The sequence below is a fragment of the Haemorhous mexicanus genome, chromosome 15, assembly GCF_027477595.1.
Source record: "Haemorhous mexicanus isolate bHaeMex1 chromosome 15, bHaeMex1.pri, whole genome shotgun sequence".
Lineage (NCBI taxonomy): Eukaryota > Metazoa > Chordata > Aves > Passeriformes > Fringillidae > Haemorhous > Haemorhous mexicanus.
In genome coordinates this window covers 6,949,792-6,971,026 of record NC_082355.1, presented here as the reverse complement: position 1 = coordinate 6,971,026, position 21,235 = coordinate 6,949,792, and the positions used below count along the sequence as shown (strand labels likewise).

Here is a 21,235-nt window from a genome sequence, read left to right as displayed (position 1 = left end):
CATCCCCATCCCCATCCCCATCCCCATCCCCATCCCCATCCCCATCCCCATCCCCATCCCATCCCCATCCCCATCCCCATCCTCATCCCCATCCCTATCCCCATCCTCACTCACATGGTTGGGAAGCTGTTCCTCACTTGCCTCCCAGCCTGCCCTATGGATGGGCTGGAAAGAAAGTGAGGAGCAGCCAAGGGGGACAGCTCATGGCCCCAGAAGAGGAGCAGCCAAGCACTGCTCCAGGATGCACCAAAATAGGATATTTCATCAGTTAGAACAGCTTCAATCTCCTCATTGCCCAGATGGGCAGGCCCCTGGATAGGGAAAGGAAAATTAAAAGGTCCTTTTGGATGCTTTCACCCCATGGTGGAGCTGGATGAAGGGATGATGATGGAGAGGAGTGGAGATGTCCCCCTACTGTCCCCTCAGCTGTGTCTCTGCCACTGAGGGCTCCTCAGGGAACATTATTTCAGTCAGACAAATGGTGCTGATGCCTTCACAGGTCCGCCCAGAGGTAACGTGGGAGCTGTGCCTGAGCGTTCCTTGAACTCCTGCTGATTTATATTTTTTTTAGGGGAATGCTCATGAATCCACTCGTTTCCCATTTCACAGCGAACACCTCGTTCAGCCTCGCTGCCGCCCTCAGCTCGGCTGTGACACAGCCAGAGACGCGCCTCCATCTTTCCGCGGGGCCCGCGGCCGCCGGGGCAGGGCGCCACCTGCGGGCCGCCGGCCGCACCGCCAGGGGCTCCCGCGGGGCGGGGTTCGGTGCCGTGTGGGGAAGGGGACTGGGAAGGAGTTTGGTGCCATGATGACAAGGGGGTCCGGTCCGGGGGGGGTCGGTGCCGTGAGGAGAACCGACCGAAGCGGGGTTGGATGCCCGTAGAAGGAGAGGGGTCCTGGGCGGGGCAGGGGAGGGGGAGATGTTGATGCACTGAGAAGAGGGGTCTGTGGGGGTTTGGTACCACGACGAGAAGGGGAGTCCGGGGGGTATCGTTGCTTTGAGAAAGGGCGTCCGGGAAGGGCTTGATTCCCTGAGGAGAAGGGGGTTCGGGGGCCTCTGGTTCCCCTGGTGTGGTGAATGAGGATGGGAAGGCTGGAGACCTCCAAGGCTGAAACCCCCAGGGCCGAGGTGACAGGAAAGAGTCATGGATCCTTTGGTGGGGTGGGTGCTGTGTTTGCTTCTCCCAGCGAGCTTCACCAAAGAGAATCTGACTTCACCATGAGAAAAGACAGACTTTCATCCTGGATGGAAACGCTGCAAGATCCAGCTGTTTCTGAGAGGACGCAGGGAAATGCAAACGGACACAAAAGTAAAAATAATAAATGTGCCGATGTCTTGGGCCAGGGCTGGGCTGCCCCAGGGGCAGAGGTGGCCCCAGGAACCAGAGAGCAGCTGCCAGTTATGACTTTATTCATTTTCACATTTAGATATTACAACAAAACTCTTAATGACAAAGGATAACAAGTACTATAGGAGAAGAGGAAAGGAAGCAGTGTTCTAAGTGGTTTGATATATAACCGTGAACTTCCAGAGACAGGACTTAACATGAGTTACAATCACTCACATAATGCTCACTGGCAGGAAAACTCACGTGCAAATATCCACACACTCACCCACAGCATACTCACACACTCACAGACCATGCTTTGTACTCACACATAACCCCTGTTTTAGCCTACTTGCTTCAAAGGCAGCCCACTGAAACATTGAATGCTGCTAGAGCAACAACAGGTACCAGGTTAAAATATTGCAATATAAATGTAGAGTTACTTGATAAGAAAACCCAGGTTTTTCTTCAGAGACACATATGTATTTGCAAGTAGGGGACCCAACACTTTGTTTTCAGGAGGGAGGAATGTCCTCTCAACACCAACACTTTGTAAAGAAAAGTGAGATTGAGCACAGAGTGGAAGCAACCATTTTAAAGGAAGGTGATGATGATAAATAGCTTAGCTTCAATGTTGAGTTCCAGTAAGAAGCCCAAACAAAACGAATCAGAGAGTGCATTTTGAACAGGGCAGGCACATATACCAAAACCTGGGTTTTAAACATTGAAATACTCCCTTGCTGCTGTGGAAAGAGAGACAACACTTCTTTCTCACATCTTAAAACCAAAACAGACCAGCTCACTTCATGCTTATCTGGAGACTGTAAAAAATAAAAGCCAGAAACAATTCAAGAAGAATGGGAAGGGTTATCAGGTTTGCACTTCTAATTTTAGTATACCTTTAGAGAGCAAAATTACAATTGTCTCAACAGCTCTTCAATATCCCACACTTCAGTTGTTCTTCATCAGCAGGGGTGTCTGAAGAGGAGCCAGATTTTGCTCCTATCAGGCTACATTGTTCAAGCAATACTGTTGACACAGACACAATAGGATCTGATTCCACCCCCCATCTAGGTGGTGCAAGAGAGAGAAAATAAACTTCTGTGGAGTTGAACGTTCAAAAATCAGATGACACAGAAGTGCTTTCTCCAGGGTGATGCAGGGGATCATTAACAATGGTTTTAACAACATAACCCTCCTCCACAAGGATACTTGTGAGTAATTTACAGCTAAACCTAGAGAAAAAGTGCAGCTGTACTGGCTGGATGTCCATGCTGATGACCAGCCTGGGCACTAAGATGCCTCTGTCCCCTTTCTGATGAGGAATCCTGCCACCCCCAGCAAATGTCCTGCTTTGCTGGCATATGCCTACCCCTTATATATGGACAGGGACTAACAGGTACTTTGAAATTCTGGTTTTCAACTATTATTTTGTTCTTGGGCCCTCTCCCAGATGGGGCTGTTTCCAGGCAGAGAACTCTTCATGAAGTACTGGAAACAAGAGTCTGGGTCCTGTGGATCACATCACCCAGTGAGCAGCCTGAATTTAGCTCAGCTGGTCACCTTCTACCCCTGTCAATGCCAGTCAGGAGCAGCACGAGTCACATGCAGCCTTCCTTCTGCCAAGGGAACCACCAGTTCAAAAAGCAGGACAAGATGAGGGCAGGAGAATTTGATCTGACCTACACCCTGTTGGCTGTCCTTGTCCTGGCTCTCCAGCAGCTCCTGCCAGAGGATTCTTACTGAGACGTAACAATTACTTAAAGATGCTTAAATTCCTGGCAGCTTCAGGGGACACCAGTAGAAGTCAGGGAATTCATTGTCATACGCAGTTTCCAATTCCAGATCCTGAGCCAGTTTGGCTCAAGCTGGTCTGGTTTTGTGCCTCTTTTTTGCCATGGAAATTGCAGCCATGTCATCCTTCTGACACAAAAAGGGAGTGCAACATTGAAAAAGCTGCACAGGCTTAGAGAACCTGAATGACAGGCATGCTTTTCCCATGTGCTAAATAAATCTCCCCATTACACTTGTGTGGAGAGCTATAATTAAGACTTGGCAACATCATCCATAAGGACTCACAGGCTTACGTCGGGAAATGCGTAAAACCCTCTGCTGGAAAAGAAATGCAGTTTGGGAAAGCTGTACATCTGACAGGAAACACAGTTTTACAAGTCCAAACCCTTGGCTCTGTGACAGAGGTGTGGCCCACAAGCAGTAATTCCCTGGTGCTGAGATGCCCTGGTGCACAGAGCTCTGCCAGCCACGGGCATGTGGGAGAAGAGATGATGACAAGCTGTTCAATGACCCTTTTCACCCAGACTCCTGAGGCGGTGATGTAACCGTGCTCTGCGGCTGAGCTCTTGCATTGAGAGCAGGATGGAAAGAAGTAGGTGGGAAGTGGTGAGGCAGCAGTACAGAAATCTATAGAGAGGGGTTGTGGAGGTTCCCCAGAGCTCTGAATTCACATGGTGATCTTTTAGAAATAGAAGACCAAAGTAAGGAGATGTTTCCTCAGCAAATAACTGTTTCTTAATCCTCTGGAGTCGGGTATGCTCTGCTGGAAGCTCTGCAAAAGAAACTGGAGAGGAGCCCGCTGGGCAGAGAGTGCCTCCTTTGAGTCAGGGAACTTGGGAGATAGGAAAAGTCATGGTGCAAACTGTCCATCCAGGAGAATCAGGGCTTGAACCCTGGCAAGGTGCTGGGCTCCATGTGTTCAGTGATGTCAACACACAAGGGGATGAAACCCAGAGCACCTTATTGCTGGAGCACTGTTCCTTCCATTGTTTCCAAAATGCTTTGCAGCAGCTTGCAAATAAACATTTCACTCCCTGCCCTTTTGATCTTTTTCCTCCCAGCAAACTCTATGTTTAGAAGCCAGCTCAAATTAACCTAGCTTTGCTTTAATTTCTCAGTCAAGCAACAAATGATCTCAGCACCATTCTGGGAGAAGGAGAAGGCAAGAGCAGCAGACCTGTGAGTAACCTGCTCCCAGCAGAGATCATTAAAGAACCTGTTTTGCCCACGGCCTCCAAAAAAATTGCTGTTTATCTCACCTGGAGCACTCCAGCCATCTACTGATGACCTACTCAGCACTAGCTGTGTTGAGATGGCTAAAATAACCCTAGTGATAAGGCAGATTGACAGGTTTCCCCCCAGCAGATATGAGAAGGGTGTGGGTGTTGCTTGCAGAGGAGATGGAGAGGCTGACACCTACTCAGGATGAGCAGCATGCATGAACATTTACAAAGATCCCTCGGGATCTCTTTGTACACCTCTTTAAAATGTCCTGCTCTTGCTGCTAATACCACTAGGGATTTCTTCCCTTTGATTCTGCTCCACAGCTCAGCAGCTGACATCATGATGAGGGGAGGAGGAAGCAATCCAAGGAAAAATATTCAGGCTGCACACCAGGAAGAAACTTGAGACTAAGACAGATCTATTTATATCTGACCTGAAATGGACTTTCTGAATGGGAAGCTGATCTGAGCGGAGGCTGGATGTTAGGCAGAAGGTGCCATAGTGCTGAACACAGGCACCCAGTCTCGGGCGGAATGCATCTGTCTGAGGTGCCGCAATAAAAGAAATATGAGGAATCAGTGATGTGCTCTCTCCAGCCACGGCACAGGGAAGCTGCAGCTGGAGGTGCTGCATGGTTCATGCTGCGGTTCCAAGGACATTGGTGTTCCCCATCTGTTTGGGGTAGGTTCCCAGTTGGGTTTGGGCATAGGTTGAAGGAGAAGCCCTGAGTGACCCTGATGACATGCCTGGAGAGCCTTGCAGTTGCCTCCAGGGCCTGGTGCCATTAGTACTGCTCGGAGAAGAAGGAAGCGTGGAGAGTGGGGGGACTGGCCCCCTCTCCAGGCGGGGTACAGCTGCCATCCTCAGAGTGTTCTGACAGCTCCCCATATTCACTGTTGTAAAAAGTCTGGCCTCCGACTTGGGACCCATACGACGGCCGACATCTGCCCCGCAGGTCTGACGGTTCCCCTGACAGCTCCATGGTTCGACTGGGCCCTTTACTGCTGTGAGGGAGAGAGACACAGAATTAACCTTGGCATTCCCAGAAAGCCGCTGTCCTGCTTAGAGAAATCCCAGCTTCAGAAAATCTCATCTTCTAATGCATGCAGCAGAGACAGGGTCAGGAATGGACTTGCACCTCCATTTCAAAGTACAAAACCAGGCCTTGCTCCAAATCTAAACACAACCAGTTTGTTTTGTGACAAATCTACACATAACCTGGAACACTTACTTCAGCTCTCCTAGATACCTTTGGGATACATTCTAGATACAGGGAAGGGTTGGCATCCCAATGAGTAGGGAGAGACAAGAGACATTGCCTTAATTGCTTCTAGACCTGGCAGGAATAACAGAAATTGATACAAACCAACTGCCAGGATGGGGGGAAAGAAACAAAGGAAGATGATGAAGATGTAGGTGGAAGTCTTATGTCCCATCTCAGTGCCTGCCAATAGCAGGTGACTGCCAAGAAATCACAAGAGCAGGGGCAGGGACATACTCAACAAGAAGTTTAAGGGTAGAGTTTTCCAGGAGATGGGACACCAGGTGTAGGACACAACAGGAACATGCCTTAGGGAAAAGAGCACAAGGACAAGAAGCAGGAGACTGTGTGATACAAGAGTAGACAGGCCACAGGGCTATTGCTAAGAGGAAAGACAATGACCAGTCCAATCTGATGTTGGGAGGCAGAGGAGGTGAGGAAGAGGCTTGGTACTGGCCTTGTCTACATATGAGGTGACACGGCTTGCTCAACACACTGTCACAGAGACAAGGTCTCAGCCTGCTCTGGCAGAGATGAGCTGTACGGGTTCTCACCCAGTTTCAAAGCCTGGGTCAAGGACATAACCATCCATAACATCCTCAGCTCTGAGTGCCAGCTCAACCTGCCAGACTCCATGTCAGCATGTGGGAATTCCTAAGGCCTGCCCCATCCTTGCACCACCACATCATGGCCCTGTACCCCATGGGTCAGGGCTGAGGGAGGAGCTTGGCAGCTACATAGTTTCTGCCCATCCCATCTGCCACTGCTTGAGCAAGCCCTGACACATTTCACCAGAAAATGTCAATAAGCATTAACAGTCTCATTAACACCATCACTCCACTGTGCCTCATTATCTTATCAGTAACATTCTCATTGATGGGGACAGTTTATATTTTTTAACCCTAGAAAACAGCAGGCTTGTCCATTCTTCCTGTGTTTTGCCTCTCATTGAGGAGTACATGGACTTATCTGGCTCAGGGCCCACAGCTGAAAGTTCCAAGCAGTGCAGCCTATGGGGAGATCCCAGGACCTGCCTCCTGGTCTCGCTGCATTTGGCAGCAGGGAGGCCTCAGTGGCTAGGCTTAAAGAGTACCTGAATCCACCTTCTTTTCTGTGTCGGTTTTCTATCCTCTCAAATTCCTCAGATGCCAGAACCATCCCACTGTCTGTCTGATTGTCCTGGAAGGAAGCAACAGGAGTTATCAGTAACGTCCCTGTCGACTGATCAGGCGGGAAGGGAGGAGAAATCATTCAGGAGATGAGATCCTGTGTATGTGTGATGGGGAAGAAGGGGTAGGAGCACTTTACCAGCATGCTCTATAGTTTTGCTGAATCTGATTTTCTTAGGTACCTTTTTAAAAGCAGCATGTAAAAAGGTAAGATATGTGTGCTTGGTTCAGTGCCATTTTTGGGGAATAAAAAAAGAGTGCTCCCTGGCTGGAAGATGTATTACTGTCAAATCTGTGAGAGGTCTGTCAAATCAATCCTCTGAGACTAAAGCTAAGACTTCAGTTCTGCTGCTAGAGGAGATATCAGTACCAGTCCAGTTCAGAGAGACCTGGAGGGTCCCTACTGCACACTGCCATAGGCATCAACATACAAGGAGCTGCAGATAAACACTCTGGGTTTCCTAGTCCTGGCAGGATTTCAGTGTGCTTAATCAGGCTGTGTTCACAGATTTGAGAGGGTGAAGAGCAGGCTCTTCTCTGAGGTCCTTTGTAGTCTCCCCATTTGCATACCTAACCTCCCTGTTTCCCACTAAGGCAGGGGGAACCATGCTGGAGAGAAACCCCTGTGTGCCAGATGAAGAAATGAACGTGCATAGGACTGGATGGACTGAACAGGAATGACTCACAGACTGACATAAGATAGGAGTGATCTTCCTTCCACAGTCTTAACAATAAAGGTGTCAGAAAAGACTGTCCGCCACTCAAATCCCCTCAGATGCTACTCACCGGGTGTGCCTTGTACATTGTGTGTGTCATGGGAAACTCTTCAAATGTCTTTATCCTGGATGGACACCTGATCTGATTTCCTCCCGTCAAACAACCAGGGAACGAGACACAGTTGTAGTATCTGCCAACAGAAGCATACAGTATTCAGTAAAGGCAAGAGTCAATGTCCTGAATGAACAGGACCTGAACTCAACCTCCTCACTGTGCAACCAAAGTATGCAGGGAGGAGGATGACCCAAATGGTGGGTTTGGGGAGGGTAATGGGGTTGCCTTAGACCTCTTAACCCCATACTACTTCTGCAGTAGAGACTAGACTGACTGAATCAGGCCCCAATAACCCTCTACATGGGCTAAGCAGAAAATGTCATATAGATCCCAGGCATCACATCATCATAGTTCATCAGAGAGGAGAGGCCTGGGACTAATTGTTTGGGTCATTTAGGAACAGATAGGATGAAGCTCCTTACATGATACTCTGGCAGCATAGCTGGAGAAGAAGAAAGAATGTGACAGGCTTACAAACCAGCACTTCCTCACAAGCAAAATAAAGTAATTTTGCTTTTATAAGCAAGAAGCTATGGCCCAAATTCTTGGATCACACCTTAGCACCTGGGATTTTCCGAACATCTGGGTTCTCTCCATATCTCTTAGGCTCCCTTACAGGTCAGGCTGCTTGCTGCCTGCAGGACTCTCTCTGCCCTTGTCGGAGGGGATTCACCTTGCTGCTAGGCTGTGGCAGCGTATCCTCATGTCAAAGTCCTCTTCATCTGAGTTTTGCTGGGCAGAGGAAGGCACCTGGGAGAAACCATCATCTTCTGAGCTGTGAGAGTCGTTCAGCGGGATGTAATCTTTCCCTTCCTGGTAGGAAGAACAGTAAATGGCCTTACAAGAAGGGGAGGACCTTCCCACAAGAAAAGGCTCCACAGGCAGAGACTGTCAGAGCTGGGAAAGAAAATATCTGGTTTATAAATTTTATTTATCTAGGACAAAATATCTGGCTGAAGATTTCTATGACCTTTGTGTTAAGTAGCTGTGAGTGATGCATGGAGGTGTGTGTGAGCAGGAAAACAACCGCCCATAATAATCCCATAATTCTCTGGTTTACATGGACAGAGTACTGTGCTCCAGGGCAATGTCATTTGTGGCTTAGTCATGCCTGTGCTGGGAACCAGTGCTGAAAGGTTAAAGTCAGGAACATCAGGATGAGACAAGCATTTAGCTATCATTTTCTGAAAGAGAACATCAAGAAGAAGTGAAAATGAGAGCTGCACGATCATCACAGTTAAATGTCTTGGTGAGTTACCACATGGAAGTGATTAGTAATACGTTCAAAGAAATCTGTATTACTGACTGCTGTAATGTAACAGTTGTTTGCTTCACATGGTCCTGACATTTCCATCTGAGGACAGAGTTTCAGAAACCCTGGTCAAGTCCTGGTTTTCATTTTGCAGGCATGTGGGAGGCAAAAGTACCAGGGCCTTGACTCAGCTGAAGAATTTTAAACAATCATCTGGGGATTAGGATGGAAGTTACTAGAATGATGACAGAGAGGGCTTCTGCCCTGCAAGGAGAAGAGTTTTATGACGATGCAGCTAAAAGGCTGTTGCAGAAATGAGTTCTCTAACAGCTCTGGGAAATAGACTTCTGACCCAGGAATCTCTGTTATTGGTGGCCCTCACAAATGTATTGCATTGACCATGGAGTCAGCTGAGGGCACAGTGAGGAAGCTGGTGATGACAGAAAAAAGAGCTGTCTGGAGCAGAGCAGGGACACAGAGAGGTTTTCACCTGCTGGACATTTTCCTGAAGAAGGTTCCCCAGTATCTCCACAAGGTCAGAGAAAGTCGGTCTCTCCTTGGGATCACCATGCCAGCAGCTCAGCATTATACGGTAGCTGCCAAGAAGAGATGCTGGTTTTACACCACAGAAATCCCCTCCTGCCCCACTCCACAGCTCCCACCCAGAAGGTGCCCACTGGGACTGCCAGTTCCTGCACTGTGAAGGAAAGCTTGCCCTCCCCCCAGCACACTGGCCAGGTGGAATTACTGGCAGGGTGTTGGTTTGTTATGCACTTATCATAGAGGGAACAAGGGGCTAATTCAGATCCCTCTGATGCCCTTCAGAGCAGAAAAGCACAGTGCATACATACAGACCCATCCCAGCACAGGCATGCAAGGACACCTAGAGAGCCCTGATCAGAACCCATTGCCTTGCTCTCCAGGCAGTGGCCTAGAGTGAAGGATGTGTTGGCTCATCCCCTACCCTGGCTAAAGGTCAGGCATCCCATAGAGGGGCCTGTTCTGCTCTATGCTGGGATCTGGTAGGTTTCTGCCCTCCCACAGAGGCCTCTGCTCTGACCAATACTGGAACCCTTGAGGTTTCTGACTCACATTTCTGCTGTGGCATACTCTGGGGCTCTCATCCTGGTACCATCTTTGAGCCTCTGGCAGAACTCCTCATTGATCTGGACTCCAGGATATGGAGATGCCCCTAAAAAAAGATTCAGAGAAGGGTGGGAACATGAAATGTGCCATCAGAAACCAGTCCTTTTGAGACTGCCCTTCATCCCAGAAGACTGAGAGGTGTAGTCACTACTCATACACAGCCCAATCCTTGGTGTTGCCTGAGTCAGGCTTCTCTGCCTCAGTGAGCTGGAGGCCACCTCTGCTTGCGTGTGTCCCCATCACTCTGTTCATGGGTGGATATGGCCTCCACATTTTTTTTTGCCTTCATTGTTGTTGCTTCCCATCAGCCCTTAGATGTGCTTCAGAATGTCTGTCCTGCACAGACTCACCCACAAACTGCTACGTGGCTAGAGGTGTCTCCCTCAGCAGCATGAGACCCTCATTAGCACTCACCTAGTGAGAAGATTTCCCAGAGAAGGACCCCAAAAGACCAGACATCACTCTGGGTAGTGTAGACCTTGTCGAAGATGCTTTCTGGAGCCATCCACTTCAGTGGGAGACGGGCCTGCAGGAAGGAGAGGCAAGGCACAAATGTTCAGTTGGGAACATGTCCCAGGACAGCCCTTCTGGTAGCAAAGGGATGAAATGGATGAAAATAAATCAGACCCAGTAGCCCTGTTCCTCTCTCCATGGAGGAATTGGTTGGTCAGAGAGAGGGACAGAGACACTGAAAGGGGGTTAAAAGAGTATAAGGAGGAGTAAGTTAATGACAGGATGAGGGGTAGAAGGAAGGAGACAGAGATCTGCTGGTGGAGTAGGACAGGACATGTGTCATTGGCTCGATGGCTTCTGGTCCCAGCCATGCAAGTAATTCCACTTGTTTTTTTATCTCTTCATCAAGGGGGCCTAATCTGTAAAGAGTTTGAGAAAATGGCACTCACACTGCCTTTCCTGACATAGTCGGGGTCCTTGTAGATGTCTCTGGCCAGGCCGAAGTCACAGATCTTTACCACGTTGTTTTCTGACAGCAGGATATTGCGAGCTGCCAGGTCTCTGTGGATGCACTGAGGGCACACAAAGAGGAAGGGGCAGAATAAGAGGGGGAGAAACCACAATCAGAAAGTGTCTAGCACTTCCCTTCCCCCATAAGCCTGAGCTGTAATGGGGGAATGGCAGAAATGGGAAGAAGCTAAAGACAAAATTTTCAAAAAGGGCTGGTTAAGGAGAGGTTGAAATTCAAGAGAACTATTTCCCAGCTTTTGTACACACATCTGTCTCAGATTTCTTGAGGAGTGTGAGGCAGATCACTGAATCTCTCTGTGTGTCACCTGAAAGTTGGCTGGTAAGGTCTCTCTCATCAGGCATGCACAGAAGATCAGGTGAGCAAAGGAATGGCTGAACTCACCTTTCGGGATGCCAGGAATTCCATGCCACGTGCTACCTGGAAACTGTAGCAGATGAGGTCTTCCATTGTCAAGGGACTTTGCCACAAGTCATCCACTGTTCAGAAGTAACAGAAAATTATTAGACAATTGGCAATCTGCTGTCCTTTTTGCTTCTCTCCGGGACTGCAGGATACAGCCAATTTCTCAGTGAAACATAGTTAGTCCTCAGTCATAACTGGAGTAATCAGCTCCAGTCTTGAGATTTTCTGCTTAGGTGGCAGAAGGCACAAAGCAGGAACCTGCTCAAGTGTGAGGAGAAAGAGTCCAGCCTCCGGCACATGTCAGTGAGACAGAGTTGTGGGGAACAGGAGTGGAAGGGGTTTTGAAGATCAGCTCATTATTTCCTTCCTAGGGAGGACTCAACAAGATCCCACTCAGTTCTCCTTTCTTCAGGCTAAAATACCCAAAGGGATTTAATTCTCCCTTCTGGGTTTCCGGTGTCAATAGACACCAGAAGACACAACAGATGACACAATAGCCCTGTTTGGGGAATTGCCGTGAAACAGTGATCAGTTCCAAGGCTGGGGTCCTGCTCCCCACTGATATTCCCTTCCCATTCCCCAAGCTAGCCAAGTCTGGCATAGGTTTGGTGGTCCAGGTGGGGAGCTGCTGCCAAGGCTGGAGTGTTACCTTCCTGGATGGGCAGGGCTGTGCGGCTCTTGTGCAGCAGGAAGCGGTGGAAGATGGCGCTGTCGCTGGTCCCAGAGCGGCTCCTCCTGTCTGCTCTCACTGCCTCCACGATGGACTGCACCTGAATACGCAGCCTGGGAGACTTCTCCTGGCAAGGGACCAAACCAAAACCCTCAGCAGGCAATGCACACTGTAACCCCTGCACCCATGAGCTGCACAGTCTCTTCCTGTTCTTAAACTATAATTCTGGCCTGGAAGCAGCTACCATTGCAAAAAGAAGAACAGAGCCTTTCTTTGTCACATTGTCAGATCACCTATTAGGCTGCATGTCTTCCTTCCCAAGACATGGGACAGGTCCCTAGGGGCAAAGGAAGCTACTCACCCTGTAAGGGCTGAATCCTTCCCTCTTGGTCCGCAGGTAGTTGGAGAGGTTTCCATACTTGCAGAACTCAACAATAACCATGAGTGGGCCTGGTGAGAAGAGACCAAAGGTTAGGCTAGACGTAAGGGCTTGAGTTGGTCAGAATTTGCCACAACTTGTGTTATGTGCAGTCCTGCTGAGCTGTGACATCTGCTATAAGTGCACACACACACCCCAATAACTCCCCCAGAGGTCCCTGTGATCACACATGTGGACACTGAAAAGACACAGGGGACAAGCTCTGATTTTTGGGAGCAGCACAGCCTGCTGCCCTGGGATATTTACCATTGGGTTTGGTACAGGCACCCAGCAAATTCACCACGTTGAGGTGATTCCCGATGTGAATGAGGATCTTCAGCTCTGACATCAGTGCCTTGTGCTCGCTTGCAGTAGCTCCCTCTGGAAACAAACAGACCATGTCATGACACCTCCTCAGAGCTTTTCACTCCCCCTCACCACCCTTCTCTAGCAGCATGTTAATGTGAGTCTTGCTGAGGAGGCTGTGACCTCAAAGCCTTGGTACATTTTGTTATTGCATGTTCCCACATGAAATGTTGAGCCTTGTCTGTAGATCCCAGGATCCCTGCTGTAACACGTAGGGTGCTCTCTGTAAGTGCAGGGACCCAGAACAAAGAACAACACAATCTGTGCCCAACAGATTTTTCTTTATGATAGTTGTGCAGTGAAAAACATCACTTGAGACTTTCATTGGGATGCACCCATTTGAATCTTTGCCCTTTTGGCCTCCAAACAGAGATAACGAGCCATGAAACAATTTGAAAGAAAATTAGGAACAAAAGATATCTGATTCTTTTTATCACAATTGAAGATAGGAGCTGTCTCAACTCAAACCCAGATATCTTTTGATGATCCCTCTTCAATAGCAAACACAGTGTCAGGCTCTTGCCGTCTCTCTGTACTGCATCTTCTCTCAAGTGTCCAATTCGCATCAATTCTTGACCCTCTGTTTTACACAGGGTGTGTTCTCTGGTTTTGTGTGCCTTTTTCAAACTTCTCAACCTCCCCACATGCATTATGTCTTACTTGAGAGTTAGTAAATTTAGCCTGGGAGACAGAAGTATCCTCTTGAGCTGCAGCTGATGGGCCAGGTGATCTTGCCTTGCCTCAAAAAATTGTAAAGCAACCTTTCTCACCAGGCACCCATCTGCTAAGCATATGATCTGTACACTTACAACAGCAAATACTGTTCAGATGAACCATGACACGATTTCCATGTACAGGCTACGTCTGGCCAGAGACTGCCTCAGTATTTTGTTTGGTGCCAAATTACAGAATAATGTTTTGGATGCCTGTTTGAAAGCATGGCTACAAAAGTTTAAAATCTCACTCTAGATAGACCAGGCTTTGAATGCAAAGCCAATTTAACCCTCAGAGCTGGATGAGAGCTGCACCCTGCTTCCTTACCCAGCCTGGGATCTGGCCCATAAACACAAAATACAGACACATTTGGAAGAAGGCAATGGGGAGCAACACTTCTTTCGGTGGCATGCCAAAGAGGGGCTCTGGATTCTTGTTAGTCCTTTGAGACAGATTTAATTCTTTGCCTCTGCAGACAGCTAAATTTCCTTGAAAACTGAGTTCTACTAGTCCTTGCTGTCAGTTCTGCCACTTCAGCCCCTCAGTGCAGCTGAATGGAGCCAAAGAGGATCAGCTGTGTTGAGGCCAAGACACCATTAAACTACAGGCATTTACAGGGTGAATGTTCTGTGGCAGGTGCCTCATTAATTGCTGTCTACACACATTGCATGCTTTGCTTCACTGTTCACATACCTTTCAACATTTTGACTGCTACAGTCTCACAGCTGTTACTTTTATTAATCCCAAATGCAGATGCTTCCACCACCTTCCCAAAGGCACCATGACCCAGGACTTTACCTATGGACAAGGAGAATAAGTGTGAAGAAAGGCAAGTGCAGAAAAGGCAGAATAGAATGAAGGAAAACAAAAATCCCAACAGGAAATCATGGGAAGAAGAAAGAAAAAACATCATAAAGGAAAAGGAAGGAGGGGAACATGTACCCTTTCAGGTGGCTGCCTGCTGTGTTGGTGAGAATAAGAGAAAGGACGATGGGAGGAACTGAGACAGAGCTGGCATGGACAAAGCAGAGGAAGGAAATGGCCATGCAGAAGTGAGGGGCTGTTTGTTGCCCTCGAGCTACAAGTTGTTGTGTGTGGGAAAGGTAAATGACCCCTCGCAGCACTGCAGCCAGGATTAATGTCACTTCTCTGTGCCTCAAAGGTAGCCTGCTGCCCCTTAAACTCTGCCAGACAGAGGGAAGAGGCTGCAGGTAGGTGTCTCAGCATGAGGACAATAATGGATGCAATTCTGGTCCTGAACTTGGGGTACCTGCTGTAAACTGGGCTGTTCTGTCCAGACTCCCACTTGGAAAATATGGGGATGTGTTTTAAAACATGCCCAGGGGTTTCCTGTTTTCAGTAATACCTGCGTGGATATGCTAAGGAGGTCTAGGATAACAGTTGGCTCAGACGTGTCTGCAGTCAGTCCTAAAGAGATTTCCCAGGCACAGCTGGGCTTTAGGGACAGCCTGGGGAAAAGGATGGGAAGCCTAAGGCAGAAGAAAGCCTTAAATGCACAGAGGTGTGTTAAGAAATCAGAAGGGTGAGTTTGTAGGGCTGGTGGGAAGCCCTGGTTGCAGCATGCCGGGGCTGGGAGGGGTCTGGCTCACCCAAGCGCAGGCGGTCTCGGGGGAACTCCCACTTGCTGGAATCATAGGGCAGGTACTCGCACTGCTCCTCCAACGGCACCTCGCCAGGGTCCATGATGATGGACAGGTAGCCTGTCTTGATGTCTGCATGGGCTGGCTGCAGGAACCAGCCAACACAAAGAGTGAGGAGGTGCCCTCCTTGCCCTGGGTGCTGACTCCCAGATGGTATTTGGATTCTTTGCCTGCCTTGACCTCTACCCCCTCAAGCAAAGGCCATCCCCATCACCTCCTTTACCTCAGCCCTTACTCACCCTGTCCTTGGCAGTGAGAGCACTGGAAAGCATCACTCAATGATCTCCTTTTAGCAGGTGCTGTCATGCAGCCCCACATCACAGCACTGGTGTTGTCCCAAGCCCTGATATGCCACCCTCCCTGCCTGGGGCAGTGACAGTCACGTACCCTTTTGATGTTGCAGAAGATGAGAATAAGTAAGATCCAGAAGAAAACAGCAATAACTCCAGTGCCAATCAGGATGACAATCTCTACATTGGTCCTGTCATCAGAGCCTGTGGGATGGAAGGGCAATCATAGCTTCAAAGATTCCCATTCTATGCCCCAACTCAGCCAGTCCTTATGGCCTGTAGCAGGATGTGGGGTTACTGGAGACATGTTTGCCTGAGCAAAACATGCCCTGAACTACAGATCCTTCTATGAGAGCACCATGCCACCAGCAAGGCCAAGGGGCTTTCACTGCCTCCCACTGTCACAAGGAAGAGGCATGGGAGCTTGGCCATAACTCCTATTCCACCCCTTCACGTCCCCAGGGGAGTTGTGGCTGCTGGTACCTTCCACGGAGACGCTGGCTGAGGAGTTCACACAGCCCTTGGCATTGCAGACGCTGCATAGGTAGAGCCCAGCATCCTCCTCCCTCACTCTCTGAATGCTCAGCCTCTGGTTGAAGTCTGCCAGGTCAATCCCTGTAAGGCAGAGAGGGTTGTCATGGTCACTTGTACACGGAAGATTATCACACCGGACTCAGGCTCAGAATAAGGCTTGCATTTTTTGGCTGATTCATTTCAGATGGCAGAATGACATCGCACCAGCTGGTAGAGACTCTTCTCTTGATGGCCCCTGAAAAACCCTGGAGGGCCCCTCCCCAGGCAGTGTATGGAGGGTACAAATCCCCCACTAAATATGCTGAATAGGGACAGTGCCCAGGCAGTCCAGCTGGTGTGTTAAGTTCAGCTTCACCCTCAGAACCTGTTCCTTTCCCTCTGCAATGTGCCTGGATCCTTTGCATTTTCCTTCCATGAAATCTAGGTCGGTCCCTGCATAATCAGAGACACTAGGCACTGGGCTGAGACTAAGAACATGATTTCTCTCTCCCTGCTCTCAAGCTGAATGTGCACAAGAACAGTGTTGATCCAGGCCCTAGGGCATAGACTTGGCCAGTGAGACTGCATCAAATTAGGACAAAATGTGATTAAAACCAGGCTCTGGCTGATTCAGAGAATGGGTGCCTTTGGCTGGGGACAGCAAGTCCCAGAACCCAGCAGTGTTCAGCTCTCCAGCTGCTGGACAAACTGCCCTGCCTGTGATCCACCCCCAGCCCACTGTACCTGACACTTCTTCCACCAGTTTCTCATCTTTGTACCAGCTGATTTCAGGAACGTGGTTGCCGTCCACTTTACAGCGCATCTCTATGGAGTCGCTGACGTTCACCCAAATGTCTGTCAGGTTCTGCTTGAGGCGGGGGATCTCCAGGGCTGGAGGAGCAGCACAAAGAGGAGGAGGGGAAAACGGGAAACTGATTGATCAAAAGAATATCTGTGTTCCTGGGGGCCTTTGGGTCTCTGACCCCTGCTGAAGGGTGTCTTGAGAACCCAGGTGCCCTGCCTTTGCCACCTTGAGTTTAGCTTTCTTGTGTGGCTTCCCCTGGGGATGGCCTGGGAAGCTGATGGCAGCAAGAGCACCATCTCTCCTCTGTCACTCCCGCCAGCCCTGTGGACCCTCACCCTGCACAGAGATGTATTTCTTGTGGCAGTGTTTCTCCCGGGTCTTCCTGTTCTGCACCTCACACACATAATCTCCCTCCTCATCCAGGGAGATGTTGGGGATGGTGAGCAGCAAGGTCGCATCGTTGGAGTCAGGCTGGAAGCGCAGCTCCCCGTGCATCTTGGTGGCATAGTGGTGGACGTTCTTACAGTCCAGCACGAGGGGGTTGCCCTCTTCATCGTGGAGCTTGGAGAGGTTCAGCCGATACCACTGCAGGTTCTCATAGGTGTAGTTGTCTGCATTGCAGCTCAGCTGTAGGTCCTGCCCCTCTATGGGCTCTTCCGAGGGCTGGGACTCAATCTCGAACCCGTCTGGAATGGCTTTCAGGAAGGAAATGAACATGTAAATGAGTTTTCATGGCTGAGCTGCCAGACACAATGAAATTGTCTCCTTGGGCTCAGCTCTCAGATATCCGCCTGTCCTCAGGGTAAAGGGAACCACCGTAGACCAGAACTGTGACGTGCAAACTGCTGGCAATCACAGCTTAAGCCCAACGAGTGCTACCGGATATGCTCAAGTCCCAGGGTGAAATTAAGATGGGGTCACAAATGAAACAAGCCAGGGAGGTCTGAATTACTTTTACTGCTCCCAGCTCAGCTGCAGCATTCTGGTTTGCACATGTGCTCACCCTCACATGTGCAGGCAGTGACACAGCAGCCTGGACAGCAACACAGAGAGCATTACTGATGCAGTGACTGAAGATGTTCATCTTGCCTCACAACAGCTGGTGGCCCTGACAGCACAGGTACTATCAAGGGCCATTCCTTCTGGGCTGGGAATTTTATTATGGAATTCTCATTCTATAGGATAAGCTTTTGCAGTGCCCTTGCTGGGCTCCCTTTCTCAGCAGACAGGGACAGGCTCCCGCCAGGACAGGGTACCACTGGCAGGAGGCTCATGGCCCTGTGGGCCATGACTCCAGCCCACACCGCGGGGCTCTGGTTCCTACAAACTCAGCTTCCTCCCATCACCAAAATCCTGTGGGATCACTGCCGGGGGCCGAGGCCAGCGGGACCTGGCCTGGGATAGGACAAGCGGTGCCACTAGAGGATGCTCTTGGACCAGACACATCCCCAGCCCAGGGAGCTGCCGGGGCCTGAGCCAGTGGGATGCCCCCAGCCCAAGACCTGCCCAGGACCTGCCAGGGCTGCTTCAGGACCCAGGCACAGGCAGTGCTGGCTCATTCCCAGGTCTGCCTGCCAAACTCTGCCTGTGCTATCTGCTGTCAGGGCTTCAGGCTTTTGCCACCCAGCAGAGCTCTGGGTTAGCCCTGCTTTCCTGTTGGACTGTTGAAGACCCTAACTGTGAATGGCAGGATCTGACAGCTCTAGGGACCTGCCTATTTCAAGCAGAGAGCTTGGCTGGTGCAGGTGGGAGGATTTTACAGTACTCACTGGTCACGTAGAAGTAGATCAGCCGCTCGTCTCGACCCACTTTATTAGAGGCAATACACTTGTACATGGCTGAGACATTGGCCTCCTGGATGGCCAGTTTGCTGACTGTCTGATGAGGGAAGAGAACATAAGGAAGAGTTAAGAAGAGAACAGGGAAGAGAAGTAGGATCACTTCTGGTCTCTGGCAGTTAGTAAAGCCCCCAACAGCTGTTGTTGCATAACCCTGAGAAAGGGTTATGCAAAACCAGACCCTCCTACAGCCCTTTGTGCATTTCAAGCTTTATCTGTTGGCTCTACCAATAATAACATGATTTTATTCCCAATCTCTGCTTCTTTTTACGGAGCCCAGTCAGCATAGGTGCCTCTCCATGGGAGCAAACTTCTTATTAAGCCCCTCGGGTCACAATGGGGACAGTGCTCAGCAAGGGGGACAGTAACAGGATACAGGGCTGAGGGGATGGTTAAGCTCCTGCCAAGCTTTATTTATAACAGTGGGAAGAAAGGGAAAGGACACCAGGGCTTTGATTCCCTGAGCCCTCTGCAGTTAAGTGACTATTTAGTGTCCCGCAGGGTTCAGTGGAATTTATGGGTACTTATAGACCTGCAAGCACTCCTTTTATTCATAAGGAGAAATCAAACCTGTGAAAATATCCCAGCTCTCATCCCTTCAGGAAGAGCTGTCATCTTTCATTGAATTCCAAGTGTACATAGACACGGTCCTAAAAGCTTCCTCCTCTCTCCCTCCAGCAAGACATGACTAAGATTGGGCAAACAGCCAGGCTGCCATCCTGGGAGCATGGACCCAGGGGATGCTGCCTCCAAATTAGCCAAGAAAAGCAGCTGGGGAATAAGGCTGCTCTCCTCCTCCTCCTCCTGGCTCACACTGCACATGTGTGAGCTACCAAAAGTGTTACAAGCACTCCCCTTAGAGGAGACTTGCAGTTTGAGGCTCCAGTTTAAATGACAAGTCAAAAAATCCCTCAAATGAGATGGTGTTTAAAATGCAAAATTAATGTGTTCCTACTGGGAAATTTCTTTGCCTTTACATGCCATAATCCCATAGACTTTGGGAAGCATTTCCATTCTGAGGGGCAATGTATTGAGGTTGTGTTAACCAGAAGGAACAGCCATTCATTCAGTGCACACTCAACACAGCTGAAGTGACTTTATTACTGGTACTTTTGGCCATTGCCTTTTCCGTTTCTTACAACAGGGTTATTCATACAACCAGAGTGACCCTATTGCTGGCACTTTTGTGTGCTGCCTTTCCTGTTTCTTGGGGATTTTCCTTCTAATCTGCAGTGTTATGTTTGAGTTGGGGTTTCTTGATCTGACATCATCCTGCTGCCTGCAGTGCATGACTGTGCACTGCATATCCTGTGGCTCGTTCTGGCCTTTACAGATGGAATAAAAACCAGGATGATGGTGAAAGAAGACAGGCAGAAAGGACAAGGAGAGAGAAAGAAAGCAGATTTTAGGTTGTAGCATCCCACTGTAAATGAAACAGCTCTTTTCTCCCAAAACTCTTGCACATGTGTGAAGATGCACAACCTAAGGACAGTTACAACCAAACAGAGGGAATGAGAAGGACACAGCTGAGGAATAGAAGGAAGAAAATGGGGAAAATAAGGGCAGATCAGAAAGGACCAATACAAATGTCACATGCGTAGTGGGGGCTTCTTACCCAAGAGTTCCTACCACCCCTGCTTGCATTCCTGGGGAACATCAATCCTTCAACCTCCCCTCAGCTGCTCTGGGAGGAGAATCATCTGCCCTTGCCACCCTTTTGGCAGAGTGATGAACTCCCGGCCAGGCCAGGGGACGGGAAGTGCCTTTAGAGGTGTGTAGGAAAACAGGAAGTGACTTTCGGAAACAGAGGCCCATTTGTTTGTTCTGCATCCCTCTGTGAGCAGCTGGTGCCCGACACCAGTGGGGACAGGAACCTCGTCATGGCACAGACCTGACACTCGTGGCTACCCAGGACACAGAAAGAAGCAGGCAGTAAGCAGGACACACACTACAGTGAGGGAGAGATTTTCCTTCCAGAGAGGAAATGCTGTGATGGAGAAGTGGCTTTGTGGAGCACACATTGCTCCCACTCACAAAGCTGCAGCAGATGAATGCCAGCTTCTCCAAACCACCCTCACCCCACCAGGATTGGGACAGCTGGATGAAATGCCCCACCAGACACATGCACCTTCCCAAGGCTAGAGATTTCCCGGTCAGCTTGTGACTCCTGCTCTCTTGACCAGGATGCTCTGCAGGGCTTGGTTTTTACAGAACAGCTCATGCAGAATGCTCAGAAAAGGCCAAAGGAGCCCCCACAGCACCTGTCCCACGTCTTCCCTAGCTGGATGCCCTGTTCAGTAGCAATCCATGAAATCCCTCCTGTGCAGCCAGCCCCAGTGGGGGCCTCTCTGGACACATGGTAATTTCTCAAAGATGACAGCTCTCCCTCGCCCTGGGGCTGCCTGGTACAGTGGAGCCCCAGGGCTGGGAACTGCCACTGATGGTTTACTTTAGAAGCAGAGGTGTGAAGCCCTCCCCAAATCTGTCTCTGCCAGGCCCCTTTCCAGGCCACTTTTCCTGGCTGATTGCAAAGGAGTCCCGTCCCTGTCTCCAGCTCCCCATCCCAGG

General features: G+C 49.6%; 1 protein-coding gene across 3 annotated transcripts in view; it reads right to left on the bottom strand.

The window, feature by feature from the left end:
- Positions 1-1,334: 1,334 nt before the first annotated feature.
- The window catches only part of FLT4 (fms related receptor tyrosine kinase 4), a 57,759-nt gene continuing 37,858 nt past the window's right edge, over positions 1,335-21,235 (bottom strand). The window contains exons 12-30 of one of the 3 annotated variants that reach the window (XM_059859992.1): positions 18,599-18,707; positions 17,165-17,524; positions 16,769-16,915; positions 15,995-16,126; positions 15,609-15,715; positions 15,171-15,306; positions 14,254-14,358; positions 12,748-12,861; positions 12,424-12,512; positions 12,042-12,189; positions 11,372-11,466; positions 10,908-11,030; positions 10,420-10,531; positions 9,952-10,051; positions 9,350-9,455; positions 8,281-8,420; positions 7,563-7,683; positions 6,701-6,786; positions 1,335-5,350 (exon numbers count right to left, since the gene is read on the bottom strand). In XM_059859992.1, coding sequence (XP_059715975.1) covers positions 5,131-5,350; positions 6,701-6,786; positions 7,563-7,683; positions 8,281-8,420; positions 9,350-9,455; positions 9,952-10,051; positions 10,420-10,531; positions 10,908-11,030; positions 11,372-11,466; positions 12,042-12,189; positions 12,424-12,512; positions 12,748-12,861; positions 14,254-14,358; positions 15,171-15,306; positions 15,609-15,715; positions 15,995-16,126; positions 16,769-16,915; positions 17,165-17,524; positions 18,599-18,707 — 2,550 coding nt within the window. In that variant the 3' untranslated portion in view covers positions 1,335-5,130. The remainder of the gene's footprint in view (positions 5,351-6,700; positions 6,787-7,562; positions 7,684-8,280; positions 8,421-9,349; positions 9,456-9,951; positions 10,052-10,419; positions 10,532-10,907; positions 11,031-11,371; positions 11,467-12,041; positions 12,190-12,423; positions 12,513-12,747; positions 12,862-14,253; positions 14,359-15,170; positions 15,307-15,608; positions 15,716-15,994; positions 16,127-16,768; positions 16,916-17,164; positions 17,525-18,598; positions 18,708-21,235) is intronic. The other 2 variants (XM_059859993.1, XM_059859994.1) reach the window with 2 other exon arrangements.